Source organism: Patiria miniata, unplaced genomic scaffold (genome assembly GCF_015706575.1).
Source record: "Patiria miniata isolate m_02_andy unplaced genomic scaffold, ASM1570657v1 HiC_scaffold_3, whole genome shotgun sequence".
Classification (NCBI taxonomy): Eukaryota; Metazoa; Echinodermata; class Asteroidea; order Valvatida; family Asterinidae; genus Patiria; species Patiria miniata.
Window position 1 is genome coordinate 15,427,998 of NW_024037069.1, and position 18,997 is coordinate 15,446,994.

Below are 18,997 nucleotides of genomic sequence, written 5' to 3' on the forward strand. Positions count from 1 at the left end.
AAATCATGTAATATTTTTTTCAGGCCCTGGAACAAAAACCCACTGGCATCCCTGTATAAAACAGTGTGTCTAACAGAAAAGACTGACCGCAATTCTGTTTTGTTCTGTTCACAACCCCACAGTCATGTGACGGAGACCACCCAATGGCTGGACCCCAGGCTGGAGCACAAGCCAGCCAAGGACCTGCTGGACTGTGAAGACGACGGTGAGCACATTCCTCATGCTAACTCTCTGTCTGACAACCAGGGTTTGTATTTTTGATCAGGATTTTATTTTTCGGCCTGTGCATGCTGTCACTTGTCACCCATGTGTGCCTGCAACCACCCATTCAACCGTAACCACCTACATGTAGGCCCTTTTTTGGCTAGGATCCATCCTCAAGCCTTCAAAATCCTCCAGCTGCCACCATGTAAAAAGTAGCTACAGCCTCAATCCTCCAGAATCATCCATGGCCAAGTTCGCGCAAGGACTATAGTTGACCAATGGTTAACTAACGTTTGCCCGAACTCTGTCTAGTCAGCGGTGGTTGACTACGCTAGTCGACTATTTGGAACCAGCCTACTGGGGTTGGTTGCTTCGCTGGTAACCAATAGCCGCGCCCATTCATAACGCTAGCAGAGAGCCAGGATCCAGAAGTTTTGCGATGACATTTTGACCAGCGTTTGACTAGAAACCTTCGCATGTTGCTATCAGTGCGCAGGCGTAAGGTACGTCACAAATCAACCACTAGTCGACTAATGGTCCTTGCCCGAACTTGGCCCATTATAGCAGGAGGTAGGCGTATAGCAGGAAGTACACACAACTAATTTTACTCTAAATGTGCACAAAGCCGTAGCGTCTTCGCTTGAGCGTCCGGCGTCGTCAATGCGTCGTCATTGCATTCAAATGTCTCTCCTGGTGGTCTCCCCCAACTCTCCCTTTCTTACCGTTGAGGGGGTACTTCACGGAGCCCATAAACCAGATCCTAGCTCAATAGCCTAGAATCCACTAGCTAGAGTGCAAATCTGACAACCGCACTAAGAAGCCATGGCTGAGGTGTCACAGTGCTTGCTAGTCATGGGTCAAGACGTCGTTGTAGATACACGATAACCGGGCCACCGCTGCGAGAAGGCGTTATCAAGACGAACTGCTATCACCAACGAACCGCCAGCAACAACGTCTTGGGAATATTCTTGCGGTTGTGCAATGTGCGCGCACTTGTTTTGCCTGATATAGCAGCGGGCATTCTAAACCTTTCATATTACTTCAAAGCCTTACTCTTAAATTTCTTCCAGTAGCGTACAAGATGCAGCAAGACTTTTGTGCAACTCCATGGCAGCTCTTTTGTGGTGTGTAGTACACGTGGGACTGAAAATAGACCGTAATTGACTACAAAAGCTGCGCATGCGCACTATTTCCCCCGTTTTTCGGGGGGGGGGGGGGGGGAAGATTTTACAAGATGCCCAAGACGTTGTTGCTGGTGGGTCATGGGTGGTAGCAGTTCATCGTGATAACGCACTCTCGTGGTGGCGAGTTTTCGTAGTGGCGAGTTATCGTGGCGGCGAGTTATCTCGGGGGAGAGTTATTGCGACGGCGGGTTATTGAGTATCTACAACAACAATGTCTTACCCCAAGACTACCGGTAAGTGCTTGCATGCATGTTGCACATATTGTAAACTTGAGCATGCACAATTTGGTATTCCCATTTGTTGAAATGGACATAGAATGCGCACCCGCCATAAAGCTTAGTACTATCTTAGTAATGTCTCCTATTTGAGAACACCGGATGAGTCCACATGCATGGTGCATGAGATGATGGTGACAATGATTCGCTCTCTGCCGCCTTAATGTCTCCAAATGTAGATGGAAATGCACATTGGACCACATTTATTCAATTCATATCACCGCATTAGAAAGAGATCAGTGCGCGACATCGCGTAGCTGCAATCGGCTCAGTGAGAACGCGTCTCGGACGCTTAATTCAGACCCAATTCAAAACATGATTCAGCAACTTTTGATTTGAAATTGAGATCCTAGAAAAAGGATATACAGCTGAAGCTGAGCTGAAACTTCATCACGTTAGTTGTTCAGTACCCTTCTTTAGATTTTGAGCACTTTTGTTGCTTCAAACTAATGAACAAAATGCACAAATTACAAATGATGGACTATATCTTTAACTCATTGTTCCTTCATTCATCTCCATGTGGCATGATTCATAAATGGTAGTTGATTCTCATTTGGACAGCACCACATCATATACATGTTTTCCAACTCACTGCTGTAAAAGTTATTGTCCATCTTAATTAATTAATGGCATGGGATCGTTTGCTTTTGATGCATTTTGTTCGTTTTCAATAGTAACACCACTCAAAATCCAAAGAAGAATGTTTAAAGCCTATTACCTGTTGATGTTTCAGCTCAGTGGATACTACACTTTTGCAGAAAACAGTGAAAAATCAGGCACAACCAGATGATCATGAAACATGATTTTGTCCATAGCACTCTATTCCAAAAATCGTCAATTGACTGATCGTTGGAAATCAACTACCGGTACATTTCTTGATTTCTTCTAAATGACAGCAAGCCAGACGGAATAATTTCAAAGGGTGTTTAGTAGCAGTACGATCTTTAATCCAAGTACACTTTTGGATACAAATTTGGTACGTTACTTTTGGGATAAATGCAAATGATCCTATATTACATGCCTTTAAAACTATCACAGTAGAAATCAAATGTGCATTCATGTATTTACAGCATGAAACAGTGCTCTCCCCCAACCTGTGCAAGTTCCAAGAAGTAAAAGGCAAAGCCGTTGGTCATCAGGAATGAAACATTTTATTCACAACATTGTTTGCTACATGTAAATCAAAAACATGGGAAAGAATGTTGCATCCCGACCCCACTTTTTTTCATCATATAATGATCTCAGTGAAGGTCATTCATTGCAAAAATGTTGAAAACACATAAATCTGGGACTGAGAAACATTTTCCAAATACTTTGAAAATGCACTTGAGTCTCCTTAGACTTTGTACACAACCAAAGAAGTGTTGTCTGGATACTAAATTCCTTTCCAAACACAATGTGCCTGCTCAGTCGTTTTTCCAAGCAAGATTGATTGATGAAAATCACACTTCAAAGTAAATGTGCGTAGTGTGATTTGTTTTAGCAGTGGTCCAAGTGGCTCCACTATGTGCTGGTGTACAATTTACGCGAATTCTGTGAAATGTTCATCTGATTTTCCTGCGAAGGAAATTTGTGCGTGTCTTGAGTTTCACCTTGGAAATACTAGCTGTAAATTCACAACCACGGGGTATAAAGTTAATGAATTGAGACAAAATATGCTGTGGCAATCTTTCTTAATATCCAATTTGGACAAACCGTAATAGTACGGCAAATAAATGATGGGATTGTGCCTTTGATGATATTTGCATGTTATTTGGCACACAGTCAGAGTGTGTCATGTGAAAGTTATTTGGCTATAGGGCCATCGCAGATTTGTCCTTTGAAAAAAAAAATAGGTAGAATAGCAAGCAATGGCAGCCATTAAAAAAAAAAGAAAATTGCTTGTTATTCTACCTGTATAAGGGCAATTCCACGGTTACTCACGTTACATTTTTGATGTACTTTTGAGTTTCCTTGGGCTGTAATTACCTTGCTGAAAAGGAATAATAACTGTTATCCCCATGGTACATAGAGTAGACCTAGACCTACCTAAGCACCAAAGATGACATCCAGAAAAATGTGTTGTGTATGATAAACATGACGCACAAAATCGGTTACTCACGTTACGAAAATGTAACGTGAGTAACCGATTTTGTGCTTCTTTATTAATCCTTTTCAGCAAGGTAATTACAGCCCAAGGAAACTCAAAAGTACATCAAAAATGTAACGTGAGTAACCGTGGAATTGCCCATAAGAAAAGTATTTATGAACAGGGGTTGTGAAGTTGCAATAAGTCCGTTGCAGCACATTGGTCTGATACTGATACACACAAAAGGTCCTATAGTGTTTGAATCTGTGAAGGTTCAATACCCTCTCAAACAAGAAGACAACAGATTTACAAGCTTTCGACTGGTGAGCTCAAGAAGGAAGTAATATACCACTCACATTCAGACATATATAATAGGATCATCATCCATTACAGATGCCTAATCCCTTGCCGCTGCACTTCTTCCTTGTTTATTCACCGCAGTAACATCACAGAAACCACCAGCAAGATGCGTATGATGGCTGTGACGCAGAATTGATGAGAAACAAAAACAAAAACATGCTGAAACAGCGCTGTGAAAGTTGCAAGTGTTTTTTTGTTACCGTATTGTTTCTGAATCATGGCGTTATTTTTGTATGTTACAGAACTTCCTCACGGATGGGAAAAGATTGACGATCCCCAGTTTGGGACCTACTTCATTGAGTAAGTTTCATTCTTATTGACAAGGTTGTTTCGAAGTTTCAGTGGCAGTTGTGTCAACCTTTTGAAGGTTTTTGTCGAACATAATTGGTCTTTCCACACTAAAGGGGTACAAGAGTGTGACATAGGATTGGTACTGAAGCAGGATAATAATATTAAGTGGTTTGTCCCCTTTTCCCCTTGTGCAGTTCCACCCCATTGTTAAAGTTATAGTCCACCATTTGTAATTTGTGCATTTTGTTTGTTTGAAGCAACAAACCTGCTCAAAATCTAAAGAAGGGTGCTGAACAACTAACACGAGAAACCAAAGACAAGTTCTTTTAGAACTTACAGCAGGACTGTTCTTAACAGAACAAAAAACTACTTAGCAAAGTTGATAATAAGCAGGACAAGTTCTTTTCAGAACTAAATATCTTCTAAGCAGTAGTTATTACCACATGGTGTTACCGCAAACCGAAACGATACCGATACCCCACCATGCAAAGCCTCAAATCTTATAACACGATGAACTTTCAGCTGAGCTTCAGCAGTCAATTATGGAAATGCCCACGTCAATTAAATAAAGGGAATTTCTATTTGCAGACAATTGAATTTTTTTGGTCAAATAGAGAAAACTTTACTGAAGTGGAATTCATCTATTTACAGGCATGACATATTATGACGTTATGCTTTGTTTGTATGCACTTTCTAATGTTAGCATGGTGGCTTTTATCCCGACCCAGCTCCCATAGAAAAGCGCCACAAATCAAAGTGTGATGTCTTGTCACCATGGGCGTTGCCAGGATTTTTTCGGGGGGGGGGGGGGCCAAAGCAATTTTTTTTCCCCAAACTCCTTAACTTTTTCATTATATTCTCAATTTAACAGCAATATGGCTTCGCAGCTCTTTTTCCTTTTTTTTTTTCCTTTTTTCCTTTTTTTCCCCTTTTTTTTTCGTTTTCAAGGAGGGGGGAGGTGGCAAGCGCCCTCCCTTCCCCCCTCCCTCGCGACGCCCATGCTTGTCGCAGGTCCATTTGGAGAATCCATGAAGAGCTAATCTCATCAAGTTTCCCTTTTTTTATTTGTATACATTTTTTAAGAAAACTAATTCTCTGTGTATCATAGCTTTAAAACCTGTTTGTTTCAATATGAGTCATTTTCAAGGTTCAATAACATGTGATACGCACATTGACTTGCATAACCACTTGTTTTGTAAATCTGAAACCAGGCATAAAGTTTATAAACTTGTTGATAGCAAATTTTGAAAGAAAGTCTTAAAAAGTCCAAAGTTAAATTTGTTTCTTTTCCCTTCCAACTCGTCAAATATCTGTGATATGCTTAGGTAATAAACAACATTGCTTTTGCTGTGATTGTTTTTTAGAAATTGAAGGATTTGGAGGTTAGAATGTTATAGCAAAATATTGTTACACTGACCTGTTTAAAATTTTGTGGTCGTAGATGCTGGAAAATTAAGAAGAAATAAAATGTTGTTCTTGTAGTCTGGTTCCCTGGCCATACATGTACTTAAGACGAAACGGAGCAATTTATATACCTCGGAGAATAGTCGGGTCAGGGAACAAGACTAGCTGACTTGCACCCATTCACGGGTGCGTAATCCATTGCAACAAAATGTGGACTAACTCAATTTGATACTTGGGGGGCATTATATGGAAAAAAAAGAAGTTTTTTTCCAACAATGGTCGGCCGACCATAGTTGAAAATTGATATAAAAATTCCACTTTTCTTGAAAATGACAGCACACCAGGTGCCATGATTTCACAGGATGCTTGAGGCTATTATTCACTCACAGTCAAGTAAGGTATTTCATAATAATTTGGTACTTTATTTTTTTTTATGTTTGAAAATGTTATATATCACCTTTAACAGCTTTCAAAATGAAAATTAAACAAAGTGAAATAGAAACCATCAACAATCACATACATTTCAGAGTATGGTTTACTTATGATGTGGGGTAATTCCTAGCAATGTTGACACAAGCAAAGCGGTACCTTTTGCCTTCTGCAATCCTGAACATGGTGTGGTCAAGCAAAGTTTTGATTCTGATTTACACTACTCAAACAACACAACCAGGTGTAAAAGAGTAACTCCGCAGCATTCACTTTCGGACGGGAGCACATTTTTTTTTTTTTTTCGTTTGCAATTGTGTTTTACCTGCTGAACCATTTGGATCGTCATCCCAGACAGCATGACAGCAAATAATGCTCTCAGTTTGAGACTGATCTTTCTACCGCACTGTTCATTTTGAGAGGAAAGTGATTTTTGGGTCACGAGATTGGGATTTCAAAAACCGGTAACTTGCGACGGCAACTCTGTCAACTTGGAATTTCTCCAAACGACGTTTTGCCCATGCAGACTTTGGATCAGTTAGGAAGTGCATCATCTGGTTTTTAATCGGATACTGTTATGAAAACCTGAGTTCAAGGTAGTTGTGTGTCAGTTGTAAAGAGACTGGCGGTGAACTCTTCGAGTATTTGTAAGCTGCACTGAGATTTTGTTATTATGACCTTGAATTAAAGTGAGCGTTGCATCATCGCATCACCCAATCAACTACACCTGTCACCGACCAATCAGAACTCTCGGTAGGAAAGCCTGCAGCGCATGAACCAATCACCAGCTGTGTTGCATGTACCATCTGTCCACTCCAAGATTTCTTGTCTGACGGCAGTAGCAATGGCGTCTGAGTTGAAGTTACCCATGGATGCCGTGAGCCAATTGGATCGCTTTGGCGCCACCGTGTCTGCCCGCCTGTCCGTCATGGGCAACAATCTCAGGGAGTGTGTCACCCAGGCCAAGTCGCGTACCGACGAGAGGATCCTCGCCCTGGAAAGATCCATTCAGGAGACCGATAAGATGGTCCGAGAGTTCCGCGCAGAGATGGAGGGGTTGAGGACGAAAGTCGAGGATCTGTTCTGCGATTTGGAGTGCAGTGGTTACAATAGCCCAAAAGAGTATTTAGCCTTTTTCGAGCAAAATTCATTTTGGTAAATCCTTTCATGTTCTGAATTCGGGCGATTCACAATGCAGTGTGCCACCAAGAGTTTGCCATGGAGAGTCCATTTTTCTAGTTAACGGTCCACAAAACATGGCCCATTTGAATGAGTGTCAGTAGACAACTTGAACTAATTTGTTATAGATTGGGGTATAGCGTTCTGCCGCCTCACAAAAAACACAACATTGATAAAAAGAAAACAAAAGGGCAAACACATACTCGAAGCATACCTTTATGAAACTACTGACTGGAAAAACTAACAATTTCAAATGTCCCGCGCTGTGAATTTGTCGACCATCTCTCACAATGCACTGGGAAAAACGAACTCTTCCTGGCAAACTCTTGGTGGCGTACTGCATTGTGAATCGCCCGAATTGAAGGGAATCTAATACTGTACGTAAGACCAGGGAAAGAAGTGTTGAGTGTCTTTTCGTTAGCCCAATTTAGGGACACTTCAAAGCCATTTCCCTGTTAGTGGTTTGATGTGCTCAATTCTTTTCATGACGCTTATCAGTTTTCCAGAAACAAGTGTTTTTTTTTTATACACATGCAAAGGTAGTATCGAGAAGTACATGTGTAGCAAAATATATATATTTTATCGCAGGTGCTGTTATGCAGGTATTCTGAGGATATCGAAGGAAGAAAATCAACTTGATTCAGATTGATTTCCAAGATTCAGATCAAATTTCACAATCTAATACCATTAACAAGGATATTGACAAATATGGGAATCGCCAACTTAGGGCTCAGTAGGTAGAGCACCGGAACGGCAATCCAGAGGTCACAGGTTCAAGCCCTGCCTCCAGTCACTTACTTCGTTCATCTTTGATAAAAATTTAATCTAATACCGTTTAAACTAACCGTCTTCTTTTTCTCTTCTTGGTGCCTCCTCGCGTTCTAGTCACATCAACCGCAAGACCCAGTACGCCAATCCAGTCCTGCACGCCAAGGAGGAAGCCCAGAGGAACGACGCCAACAGGCCAGACGGCCGATACTCGACCACCCTCCCTCGCTCAGCCAGGAGTAGCCAGAGCTCCCTGCAGGCTGGCCCCCAGCCGTCCCGGGCGCTCAGTGATCCCAACATCCAGGAGAACGGCCACTTGGCACAACCACAGCTGTCTACCTCCCCGGTCAAGACAACTTCAGGTACTTGGTATCAGGCTTGGGCGACTCCCAACAGTCTCTTGGAATCGATTCTCGTCTCCGACCAGGAGTTCAGATTTAGTTCAGAATTGACTTAAACTTTCCCTGGTTTCCCAAATTTTTTTCCCCTGTTCTGGATCCCCCCAACCTGTTCCCCAATTCCATTTCCCTACATGATTGGATCAAGCCAATACGTTAATCCCACAAGCTATACAGTGATTCTTAGGGCTGTCCAGTTCCGAATAATTTAGTATTCGAAAACACGAAACTGCATTTGACCAAATATTCGGATATTTGAAACTGCCAGCTCTAACTGCAACTGCGTGCCGTGCCGATCAAAAGTAAAAATTTATTTGCCAGTAAAAATTGTGTGCTGCAATCAATATGGGTCGCTGTAGTGTTTTGCAGTATGCATTTTTTTTAACTGTCAAGGGCTTTAACCCTCTACAAGGATAGGAACAATGAAACAGTTACCGTCAACAAGAAAATGCAACCTGACAATAAAGTGCCGCACCTTGACAATAAAATAACGTCACAGATGTGTGAACATGCATTGTATTTTTGTTTTTGAATATTCAAACCGGCAAAAAGCTATCCGAATATTCGGTTGATGATCCAATATTCAAATATACAGTATATTCGGGACAGCCCTACAGATTCTAATGAAAAGCACTTAGTTTGTGGATGCACCATGTGAGAAGAATTTCTTTTGAGAGATTCTTAGAGTAACCCTTGGAAAAACTTAATGTTTCAGACCAAATGCTCTGCTTATTGTAAAGAGAGTAAGATTCCACAGATTGTGATTCCGTTTCAACACACACACAGATGCAGAATGGCGTGCCATGTTCACCAGCGAGCCCGACAAGCTGGAGGGTCAGCTGATCAGGACGGTACTGACCAAGAGCAAGAGAGGGTTTGGCTTCACCATCGTGGGCGGGGACGACAGCGAGGAATTCCTGCAGATTAAGAGCGTGGTGCCCACCGGCCCGGCCGCATCCAACGGGGTGCTGAAAACAGGTCAGTAGAGTAAGACAACGGAGAGGTTTCACAAGAGAACGGATACGGTTAGTGCGCCGGGTAGGTCATCAGCTTGTGTGGTTCATATGCAACTCGCTATCTGCGGCACAAATATATTGCTCACTAGGAAATATGAGGGAGTGTTGTGAGTGTCCTTGCCACTGTTCTCGGGGTTTTGCTAAAAGTTTCTGTATGGCTTTTTAAATTTCCTTCTATAGGTGATGTTCTAGTGTTCGTCAAAAGTGACGCCACTCCCCAGCCTGTCAAGGTCTTGGGATACACGCACCAGCAGGTGGTCACACTGTTCCAGGCTATCATGCCAGGGGAGCAGGTCCACCTACAGGTCTGCCGCGGCTACCCCTTGCCCTTTGACCCCGATGACCCCAACACGCACATCGTCACCTCCTATGCAATCTCGCCCACTTCCAACCAGCCCGGGGTGAAGATCCCCAGCACCCCGTCGTCCTCGTCGGCTTTCCGCAAGCACAACAGCCTGCCCCCGGACAAGATCCACAACAACATTGGCCCGCCCAGTTACAAGGACGTCAACATGACCCACGTCTTCAAGCATGACAGTTTCGACACGCCCCCTCCCCCGCCTAGGATCTCCTCCGGTCATCATCCCAACCACCACCACCACGGGAACCATCGGAACGGGGACTCGGGTTCCAACCTCTCCCGGGACACGCACGTCAAGTCCCTGCCGGACCTGACGGCGCCCAAGCCGCGGGAGATGGAAGTCACCGGTTCCCCGCGGGCCAAGACGCCGACGCTGTCCCTCAGTCTCAAGCCGGACTCCCTGACGTTGCCTAACGATATCAACAGCAGGGGGAGTATGTCCAGCGAGCATCAGAGTGAGTCTCCGTCGAGCACGCAGCCGGAGATTCACGCCATTCAGTTTGTGAAGGGGAATCAAGGCTTCGGGTTCACTGTGGCCGACAGTCCGTATGGGCAGAAGGTAAATTAAACAAATAAAGGTACAGTCCATTATTTGTAAATTGTGCATTTTGTTGGTTTGAAGCAACAAACGCGCTCAAAATCTGAAGAAGGGTGCTGAACAACTAACCTGATGAAGTTTCAACTCAGCTTCAGCTGTATATTTCGAGAAAAACAACATTCTAGGATCACGATTTCAAATGAAATGTTGCTGATTCATGTTTTGAATTGGGTCGGAAATCAGCGTCCGAGACAGGTTCTCACTGAGCTGATTTCAGCTACGCAATGTCACGCACTAATCCGACGAATTATAGTAACCGCGTGCGCATGTGCGTCGTGTCAACACTTGCACGCACTTCGCAGAATAAAAAAAACGAACTACTAACGGAAATTTCCAACGATCGTTGGAAAGGCCTTCTTACATTGATTTCTTCAACATGACAGCATGCCAGAAAAAATAAATTCATAGAGAGTTTAGTCCCCATTCTATCTTTCAACTAAGTATATTTTTGAACAATAAATACGTCAGTTACTTTTTGGATCGCTGCAAATGATGGACTGTAGCTTTAAATACATTGTAATATTTGCTTATATCGTACTTTCCATCGTATCCACAATCTCAAAGCGCTTTTACAATTATTCCCCTGTTCAGCAGGCCACAAGACCACGCGGCAACCGATCTCAGCGCACACCCGATCCTCTACCCTCACTGGTACCGGTACCCTTTCATACTCCTGGGTGGAGAGAGGCAATTGTAGATAAGTGTCTTGCCCAAGGGCACAAACAACCATATTCCTGGCAGGGTTCGAACCCACGCACCATCGTACATGAGTCGAGCACTGTATCCACTGGACCATTTCTCAAAATTGAGAAAGCATGGTTGTTTTTTTGTAAACGTGAATCATGGCATACATTCTCGATGTTAAAACCTTGATGAATAGCAGTTCACCAAAGTTTTGAATCTGCAGTACAAATACATGTATTTATCACTGGAACCATATCACATGAAGTGCAAAACAGACTGTAATGAGCCGCATTACTTTGCTGTCCCATACTGTCAATTTTCAAAATGTAACAAATCATTGAAACAGTGTTGGCAAATTTCTGCCTATTTTGTCTAACGCTGCTATGAGGTACGTGGCTTTTTGTAAAGTTGTTAAACCTTCCTTGAAAATGCTATGTAGGTTTTCTTATGGTTATAATAGGAGAAGTACACATGTACTGCTACACATCACATGCATACCAATCAAAATCACATAAAATAAATATATGAGAACAGATACTGAAATTTTGCAACAAGGAGAAGTTTTGTGGGTTGTTGAAGTCATAAACAGTTTACATGAACATAACCACCCGAAACAGACATTTTTAAATAAAGTTATTCTTAAACACACTTCGGTTTTTGTCATTGATATTGAAACGTGTCAAATAAAGTTATTATTTATCAGCATGAAATGTGCAACTCGTTTCAAAACACGTCACTTTAGTCACAGGTTTCTTAATAGATAAAAAAAACATGATTTCACTCATTTTGTGTTTAAGTACTAGTACGTGAACCAACAGACTTTTGGAAACAGTAAATGTTGTAATTCTTAGATACCGGTAGCTTAGATGTTAAAGAATAATGTAAAAGTCTTTCGAGACATATCCATCGCAAGATGACAGTCTTTTCCTTTTGTTTACTACTTTACTTCGAGTCAGCTTTTGTTTACTTTCTGGTCTAGGCCTGTTCATGATTTCGAACATTATTTGTTTCTGAATGATTGAAGATTCTCAAATAAACGTAAACAGAAGAACCGCTGAGGAACAAATAGATTTAACAGATGTCTAGCTTAGGGATGTGCAGAATACACCCAATATTCAATTATTCCACTATTAATATGAGCGGTCTCGCGGAGATGATGAAAAACAAGTTGCGTGGTTTTATTGTTGGTCAAACGTTTGTTGACAGTTTTGTGCATGATTTGATAACTTCCATGAAGGATATTAGCTCAAATTTTGTTTCTTTAAATTCGGTTGAATGTCAGCCTTCCTCTACCTTTGTATTTTGTTTTAAAAGCTCTTTGTTTTCGACATGCGCAGGCTCACGCAAACTCTGATAGGCGGCCAGCTTAGGCTAATGCATGTTAAACCTGGTCATCGTATTTCAAATATTAGGGTTTGCCCTTCACTGACGTATAAACACTGTACATGTACACTCAGTATGTTACCTCCCAAGTGAAAGTTGGAAAAAACACTCGGGTGGGACTCCAACCCATGACCTCCTGCTTTCTAGTGCACACGTCTTACCACTCGACCACCGAGCTTGCGGGATCGGTTGGCTGATTCGAATCTGATGTACATGTGGCTTGAAGGGAAAAACCCTAATATTGATTTACATCACCCCGAAGCACATTCCATCTTGTGAACAGTTTATTTGCGGTACCCACTGTTCCATGTACATCAGATTCCAACCAGCCAACCGATTCCCAAAGCTCGGTGGTTGAGTGGTAAGACGTCTGCACTAGAAAGCAGAAGGTCATGGGTTCAAGTCCCACCGGAGTGTTTTCCAACTTTCACTTGGGAGGTACCACACTGAGTATACAGTGTTAATAGTATTACGTCGGTGAAGGGCGAAACCTGATTTACATCACCCCTATGCAAATTCCATCTTATGAATAGTATTTCGAATATTCGATCAAGCCCAAGTTAAAATAATCAAATATGAATTATTTGAAAATGCATAGCCCTACTCTAGCACCACTTTTAAATCTTCATTTCCTTTCACCTCAGTCCAGCGTAATTTTTTTGTTTTCCCCGTACTTAACCAGTCGTCTTTCTTTCCCCAGGTGAAGCAGATCCTGGCCTCGCAGCGCTGCAAGACGCTGAAAGAGGGCGACATTCTGGTGGAGATCAACGAGGAGTACATCCGGGATCTGCCTCACAACCAGGTGGTCAACAAGCTGAAGGAGTGCCCCCTGGGTGTGGAGACGACCATCGTGGTGCAGCGCGGAGGTGAGTACAAAACAGTTTTGTCGTCAAGGTACTTGTGCTTGCGATCGAGCCTAAGTACATCACAATTCCGGTCACAAGTTTTTTTGCAAATCCTTTCACTAGTCCAGTCATATGTGACAAGGGGATGAACAACCACAAAAGGGATGCTTAGCTTTAGGTTCTGATATCCATGTATATTTTTCTTTCTATTTTGTGGTGTTTTTTTAATTTTTACTTGATATTGTATACAGTTATGCACCTCAAAAATGTCCTCTATTTCCTGGTCATAGTCTTCCCACATAATGAGTTTCAATTTTTCTAGTCCGGGAAAACTCCGGGAATTCCGGGAAAAACACCAAACATCATAGAAAACTTATGGAATTTGAGAGTGCCCAGAAGGGAAAGGTTTCTGCCAGTTTGGCAAATGTGCTTCTGGTGCCATGTGTCCACGTTGTGTCCATTGACTGACTGACTGTGGTGGCTTTTTAGTGTTCATGCAGTGTGAATATTACACACCTCTCCAGACAATAACAATCGGCTGTGCTACCCCACTTCTAGACTTCCCAGCAACCTCATTTATAAAGTGAAATATATCTCATGGAAATTTGGAAATTTCACACGGAAATATTAGGGAATTTCGTTTTCATAAAAGTGTTGGTGAACCCTAAACCCGACATCTGTGATTGTAAGTCCTTTATTGAGACTGTCGCCTGTGCTTACTAAGGTCATTACGAATGCCGTCTACGTCATTCTTCAAATTTGCCGTGCCTATGATTGGGAACATGGGGGATTTTCAAAACCACGTCTCAATTTCAGCTGTGGCATCAGGTGTTTTCCCTGCAGCATGCCTCTTACTTGGGAGACTGTCACTGTCAATTCATGACAAGCCTTTGTCCCGTTTCAGAAACATTATGTCTGATAATAAAAGGCTAAGGTTAAGTGTATTTTTGATTGATTTTGACAAATCCACCCTCTCTGGTTGGTAAATTCAACAAAGCCATCCCAGCAGTCAAAACCAATCAAGTGACAGTTTTTAACAGCTGAGTGCTCCTTGCGTTATCACCATTGTTGTAGTCGAGTCCATCACAAGTCCACCACAAGTCCTTTCATTGGTAAATCACAAGCACTTTCACAAGTCCAGTCACAAGTAACGGGGGGGGGGGGGGGGGGGGGGGGGGGGGGGGGGGGGGGGGGGGGGGGTGAGCAGTAACAAGGGAACGCCTCTGTTACAACTCATTGGAATAGATTGAGACTTGAATTAAGACTGGAGGACTAGTGATGGACTAGTGATGCATTTATTTGATGGACTTGTGATGGACGCGACTAACAACACTGTTGCTGATATACATGTAAAGCAGGATTGACAGGCTGTGACTGTTAATGAAACTTGATGTACTTGTAGCTTTGCCTTAACTGTATGCGACTGATAAGCCAGCTGTACCTACCAGTCACTTGCTTTTGTCTATTGGTGGAATTGGACTAGTCACAGTGCCTACACGAAATATGACCTGACTGTTGGTGACTAGCCTGTGTATAAACTAAAGGGAGGGGAATTGGATTGGAAAGGTTTGGAATTCATACAAGTAAATCAAGCCGAAGATGTCGAAAAAAGGTTTGGAAAAAAATAACCATGGATTGAGTCCACATCAGGGAAATCTGATTGACACCCACGCAAGCAGTCACAAAAGGGGAATAGAGTGGCTGAGGTCAGGGGTCAGAGGTGATGAAGGGTCGAGGCATTTCTTTTTATTTTCCCCCTGTTGTCCTGCCCTTGGTATGTACAGATAACTAGATTGGTTTCGGGTTGGCATGCATTTGTTAGATGCAAAATCTGGTTGGTTGAACTATGGAGAAGTGCAAGATGCTGTGAATTTTATCATGAGGAATTTTATCAGATTCTGAAAAAAAAATCTTGTTTCTGTGCTCAATTCTATGTGCATGTTCATGTATACTGTGTACAGAATTGTCTATTCTATACACAAACAGTAAGTTAGTAACAATCATATTTTATTTTTAAAAGAATTTTTTTTCACAGTAATAAAAATCCTACAGATGAAAAGCTGCCCAAAACCTTTGAAAACAATATTGGTCTGTATTTAAAATTGATTAAGAAACTCAATTTTTTTTGTTCGAATTGTCAAAACCGTAAAACTGTTGTTTGCCCCATCGATGTGCCTTATTTCCTTTATTTGGGGTCCACTTTTTTTCCTGTTCCTATTTTACATCTGACATGATTTTGTAATTCTGATGTACTCCTGTCTCATAACTGGGACAGGAAAAATGTCACACTTGGACCCTAAATTTATAGAAGGACCCATATCACAGCATTATATTACCATCAAATGTACCCACACATTTAGGCTGGCCTAAAGATTGAATAATGAACTGGTCTGATTATGTGTAGAGTGTTGTGACCATGGTTGTTTTCTTAACATTTACCTTTCCAAATCCTCCAAAATCCTCTTTGCAAAATCATAAATGGAGGACTTCACAAAATGGAGGATTTTGCTAGATTGAGGCTTTATTGCAAAAGTGTGTGGCTGATTTCGGAGGATGCACTGTGTCAAGGTCTTGGGCCGAACCTTGTGTTGTTTATGCTCAGCCATGTGTAAATTTAAGCCTACCGGTATACCGGTATTATACTTGAAATCATCCGCATTGCTCCAGGTTGTTGCTTGCTCTGCCTCAACAAATTGACAGTGATTGTTGGAGGATTTTGCAGGATTGAGGCGGTGGTCACCCCTCCAAGGACCACATTCAAAAAATAAGGGAGGATTTTGGAGGATTGAGGCTGTATGCTATTTTCACATGAAGGCAGTTGGAGGATTTTGCAGGATTGAAGTTACATGGTAGCAAAAATGCATAGGGAGTTAGGCTTAAGATTTCATGCACTCCTGTTGTGCAGAGACACATCCTTGAGCCAAGTTTGTTCTAGTCTGGCGCCCTGTTTGGCTTCATTTCTTTGCTAAACTTGATCTCATGCGTCATGACCTCCTGTGACCATTGGAGCACATACCATCTTGGAGAGCTATTAAAAAAAGACTTGGTTGAGGAATGTAGTCAATCTAATGACCTGACAAGTCATTGATTTAATACCAACTCGCCCTTGATTTACAGCCTTGTAGTCCAAATTAAATTACTCAAAATCTTGTTGCCTTGTTCAACTGTAACAGAACCAGTCAGGATAAGGGTTTCAGTACCAAACTTTTAATTGCTGCAACATAGAGTTACATATGTAATGTACTTGTAATTTGTTTAAAGTACCAGTTATGACAAACTACATGTCACTCAATCACTCATACTATGCACAGGGGTAAGATTTGTTAGTATTTTTCAAGATTTCAGAAAAAAAATTGTCACCATTTCTTATTTCTGGATTTAAAAAAAAAAAACTTTCGAAATCTGGAATTCCTGGGTATTTTTTTTTAGAATGAATGAATTCATTAATAAAAATCTAAAATATTTTTATTTTTAAATTGAACTGTCATTTCTATCCCATACTGCACTCCTCATTTTTATTCTCAAACTTTAACCTAACTCCCTAGTGTCTGTTACAAGAAAGTACTGGACCAAGCTTCACGTAATGCTTTAGCCTAACTTTAGGACCAAATCCGTTGAAAATAGTGAAATCCACCACAAGACCACCACTACTATAGGTGGATTGTGATGGACTTGGTACTCATGGCTTGCCTATCAAATTCCCCAAACTTTGGAATTGGATTTCGATGGAGTTGGGGAGGTAAGGGTTAATGTGACCCAAGTGCATAGAGTTGGTTGAGTCAACATATGTTCAGTTGATTGCTTGTTGTTGCCTATTTTTATTTGATGGTACAGAACTTTTTAAGGTAATGTTTCCCAAAAGTCTGATCAGAAATAGTTTTGTTTTTAAAAACTATAAGAATGTTTACAATACAGTGAAACTAATGATAAACTGCAAGGTTAAGATCATGAGAAAAGTCAAACTACTTATTTACATGAACAACTAACTCTTGAAAATCTAAGACACTGATAACTGTTCAAGTTCAGAATGAGTGCAACACCTGCTTGTAAAGAGTAACAAGAATTTCTTTCATGAGTGCCAAATGTGGAGGCCAATAAGAACACAACCTACATATTTTCCGCAAGGTCTCCACTGGCAGCATTGTTTTTATCAAGAGACCATTAAAATGCTTGACACCAGGGATGATACCACCAGTGTGGGGCAGTGGAGCCCCTATAGAGCAGACAACAGACAAGAACGCTGCTGGCAGACTGGGTTACTCGCTCGGACCTCTGTGCACAAAGACAACAACTAGAAGTTAGAACAAGCTCTCTCACCCATGGGGTGCGCTATACCCCACGCTTGTTGATTCCCTCTACGTTTGCCATGGGGTGATGCCTTGACCCTCTTTGCCATACGATACCCAAGCTTATTACGGCCCAGTAAATCTTGTTTCTATCCGTAGGAGGACCGTACTAATAATAACATTTATAAGACTATGGCTAATATTAAACTGGATCCCAAATTCTTGGCAGGTATGCTGAAGCCCGTGCGCAGTCTGAGCAAGATCAAGCCAGTCAAGACGGTGAGTTCAACATTTCTGTCCATTTTTCCTTCCCTGAAGCTGTCGGTTATGTTTGTAGCGACCACATAACCTGGGTTTTTGTTATAATTTTGTGCAAATTTGGTGTTGTAAAAAGGTTAAAGATTGATAAAGCAGACTTGCCTTTGTCTTGGTGTTTGTCCATGACTCTACACTTGTTTTTCAAAGAACAGATCATGCCGTCTTGTGATCTCAATTTTGATGGACCTGTTTATTGTTTATTTCAACTTGATGCTACTGTTCGTTTCTTTTTCAACCTTAGGCTAAATTTAGTCGCTGCCGCACATGTATGTGAGCTTTTATTGAAAGTGAAAGAAGTTGAGTTACCAGTAACTGAAATGTTAGGGTATGCCATTTGCCATTTTCCCAAACTGAGTGACAGATCACAGACAAAATACTGACAAATGTAAAGAAAGGATTGTCAGAAATTTTCTGGACTTACTAACCAAAATAACTACTGTGATAACTGTGCCGTATGCATTCAGTATAGATGACTGTCCTGCAAGGCGAAATTGGGGCAACGAGATTTGATACAGCCAAATATCGGAAAACGAGGCAGCCCCACCCCAACTCTCCTGCAATAAGTCTGTGCAAACCAACAATGCACAGAAGCCGAACTTTTTGACATGGCACGTCCATGAGCATGGAAGTGTCCCGAAACGCAAGTATCCTGCCACTCGTTAGATTAATGAAGCAGTAAACCAAATGAATTGATGAAAACTGGAGCAACAAATTTGATCCTGCAGTAACAGGGCTTAAAACCTTGCTTGATTTATTGAGACACGGCAATAATCCACGACGGAAATAATATGCATCAAATGGCAGCATAGATACTGAACGCAAGTTTTCCGGCAATTTTGCTTTGGGCGTCACTGAGCATGAAATAGGGCAATTGCAATTGTCTTTGATTGAAATCAAATTAGATGGGGTGAACGTTGAAACAAAACACGAAAAGACTTGATATAGGCAA

The 18,997-nt window shown here is 41.8% G+C and overlaps 1 protein-coding gene across 8 annotated transcripts in view; it reads left to right on the plus strand.

Annotated features, from left to right (window-relative positions):
• Positions 1-18,997, plus strand: part of LOC119738186 (membrane-associated guanylate kinase, WW and PDZ domain-containing protein 2-like) — a 79,745-nt gene that overhangs the window by 34,671 nt on the left and 26,077 nt on the right. For 7 of the 8 annotated variants that reach the window (XM_038212937.1, XM_038212942.1, XM_038212940.1 and 4 more), the window contains exons 6-12: positions 123-247; positions 4,334-4,391; positions 8,277-8,521; positions 9,344-9,535; positions 9,754-10,493; positions 13,300-13,465; positions 17,960-18,009. In XM_038212937.1, coding sequence (XP_038068865.1) covers positions 123-247; positions 4,334-4,391; positions 8,277-8,521; positions 9,344-9,535; positions 9,754-10,493; positions 13,300-13,465; positions 17,960-18,009 — 1,576 coding nt within the window. The remainder of the gene's footprint in view (positions 1-122; positions 248-4,333; positions 4,392-8,276; positions 8,522-9,343; positions 9,536-9,753; positions 10,494-13,299; positions 13,466-17,959; positions 18,010-18,997) is intronic. The other variant, XM_038212939.1, reaches the window with a different exon arrangement.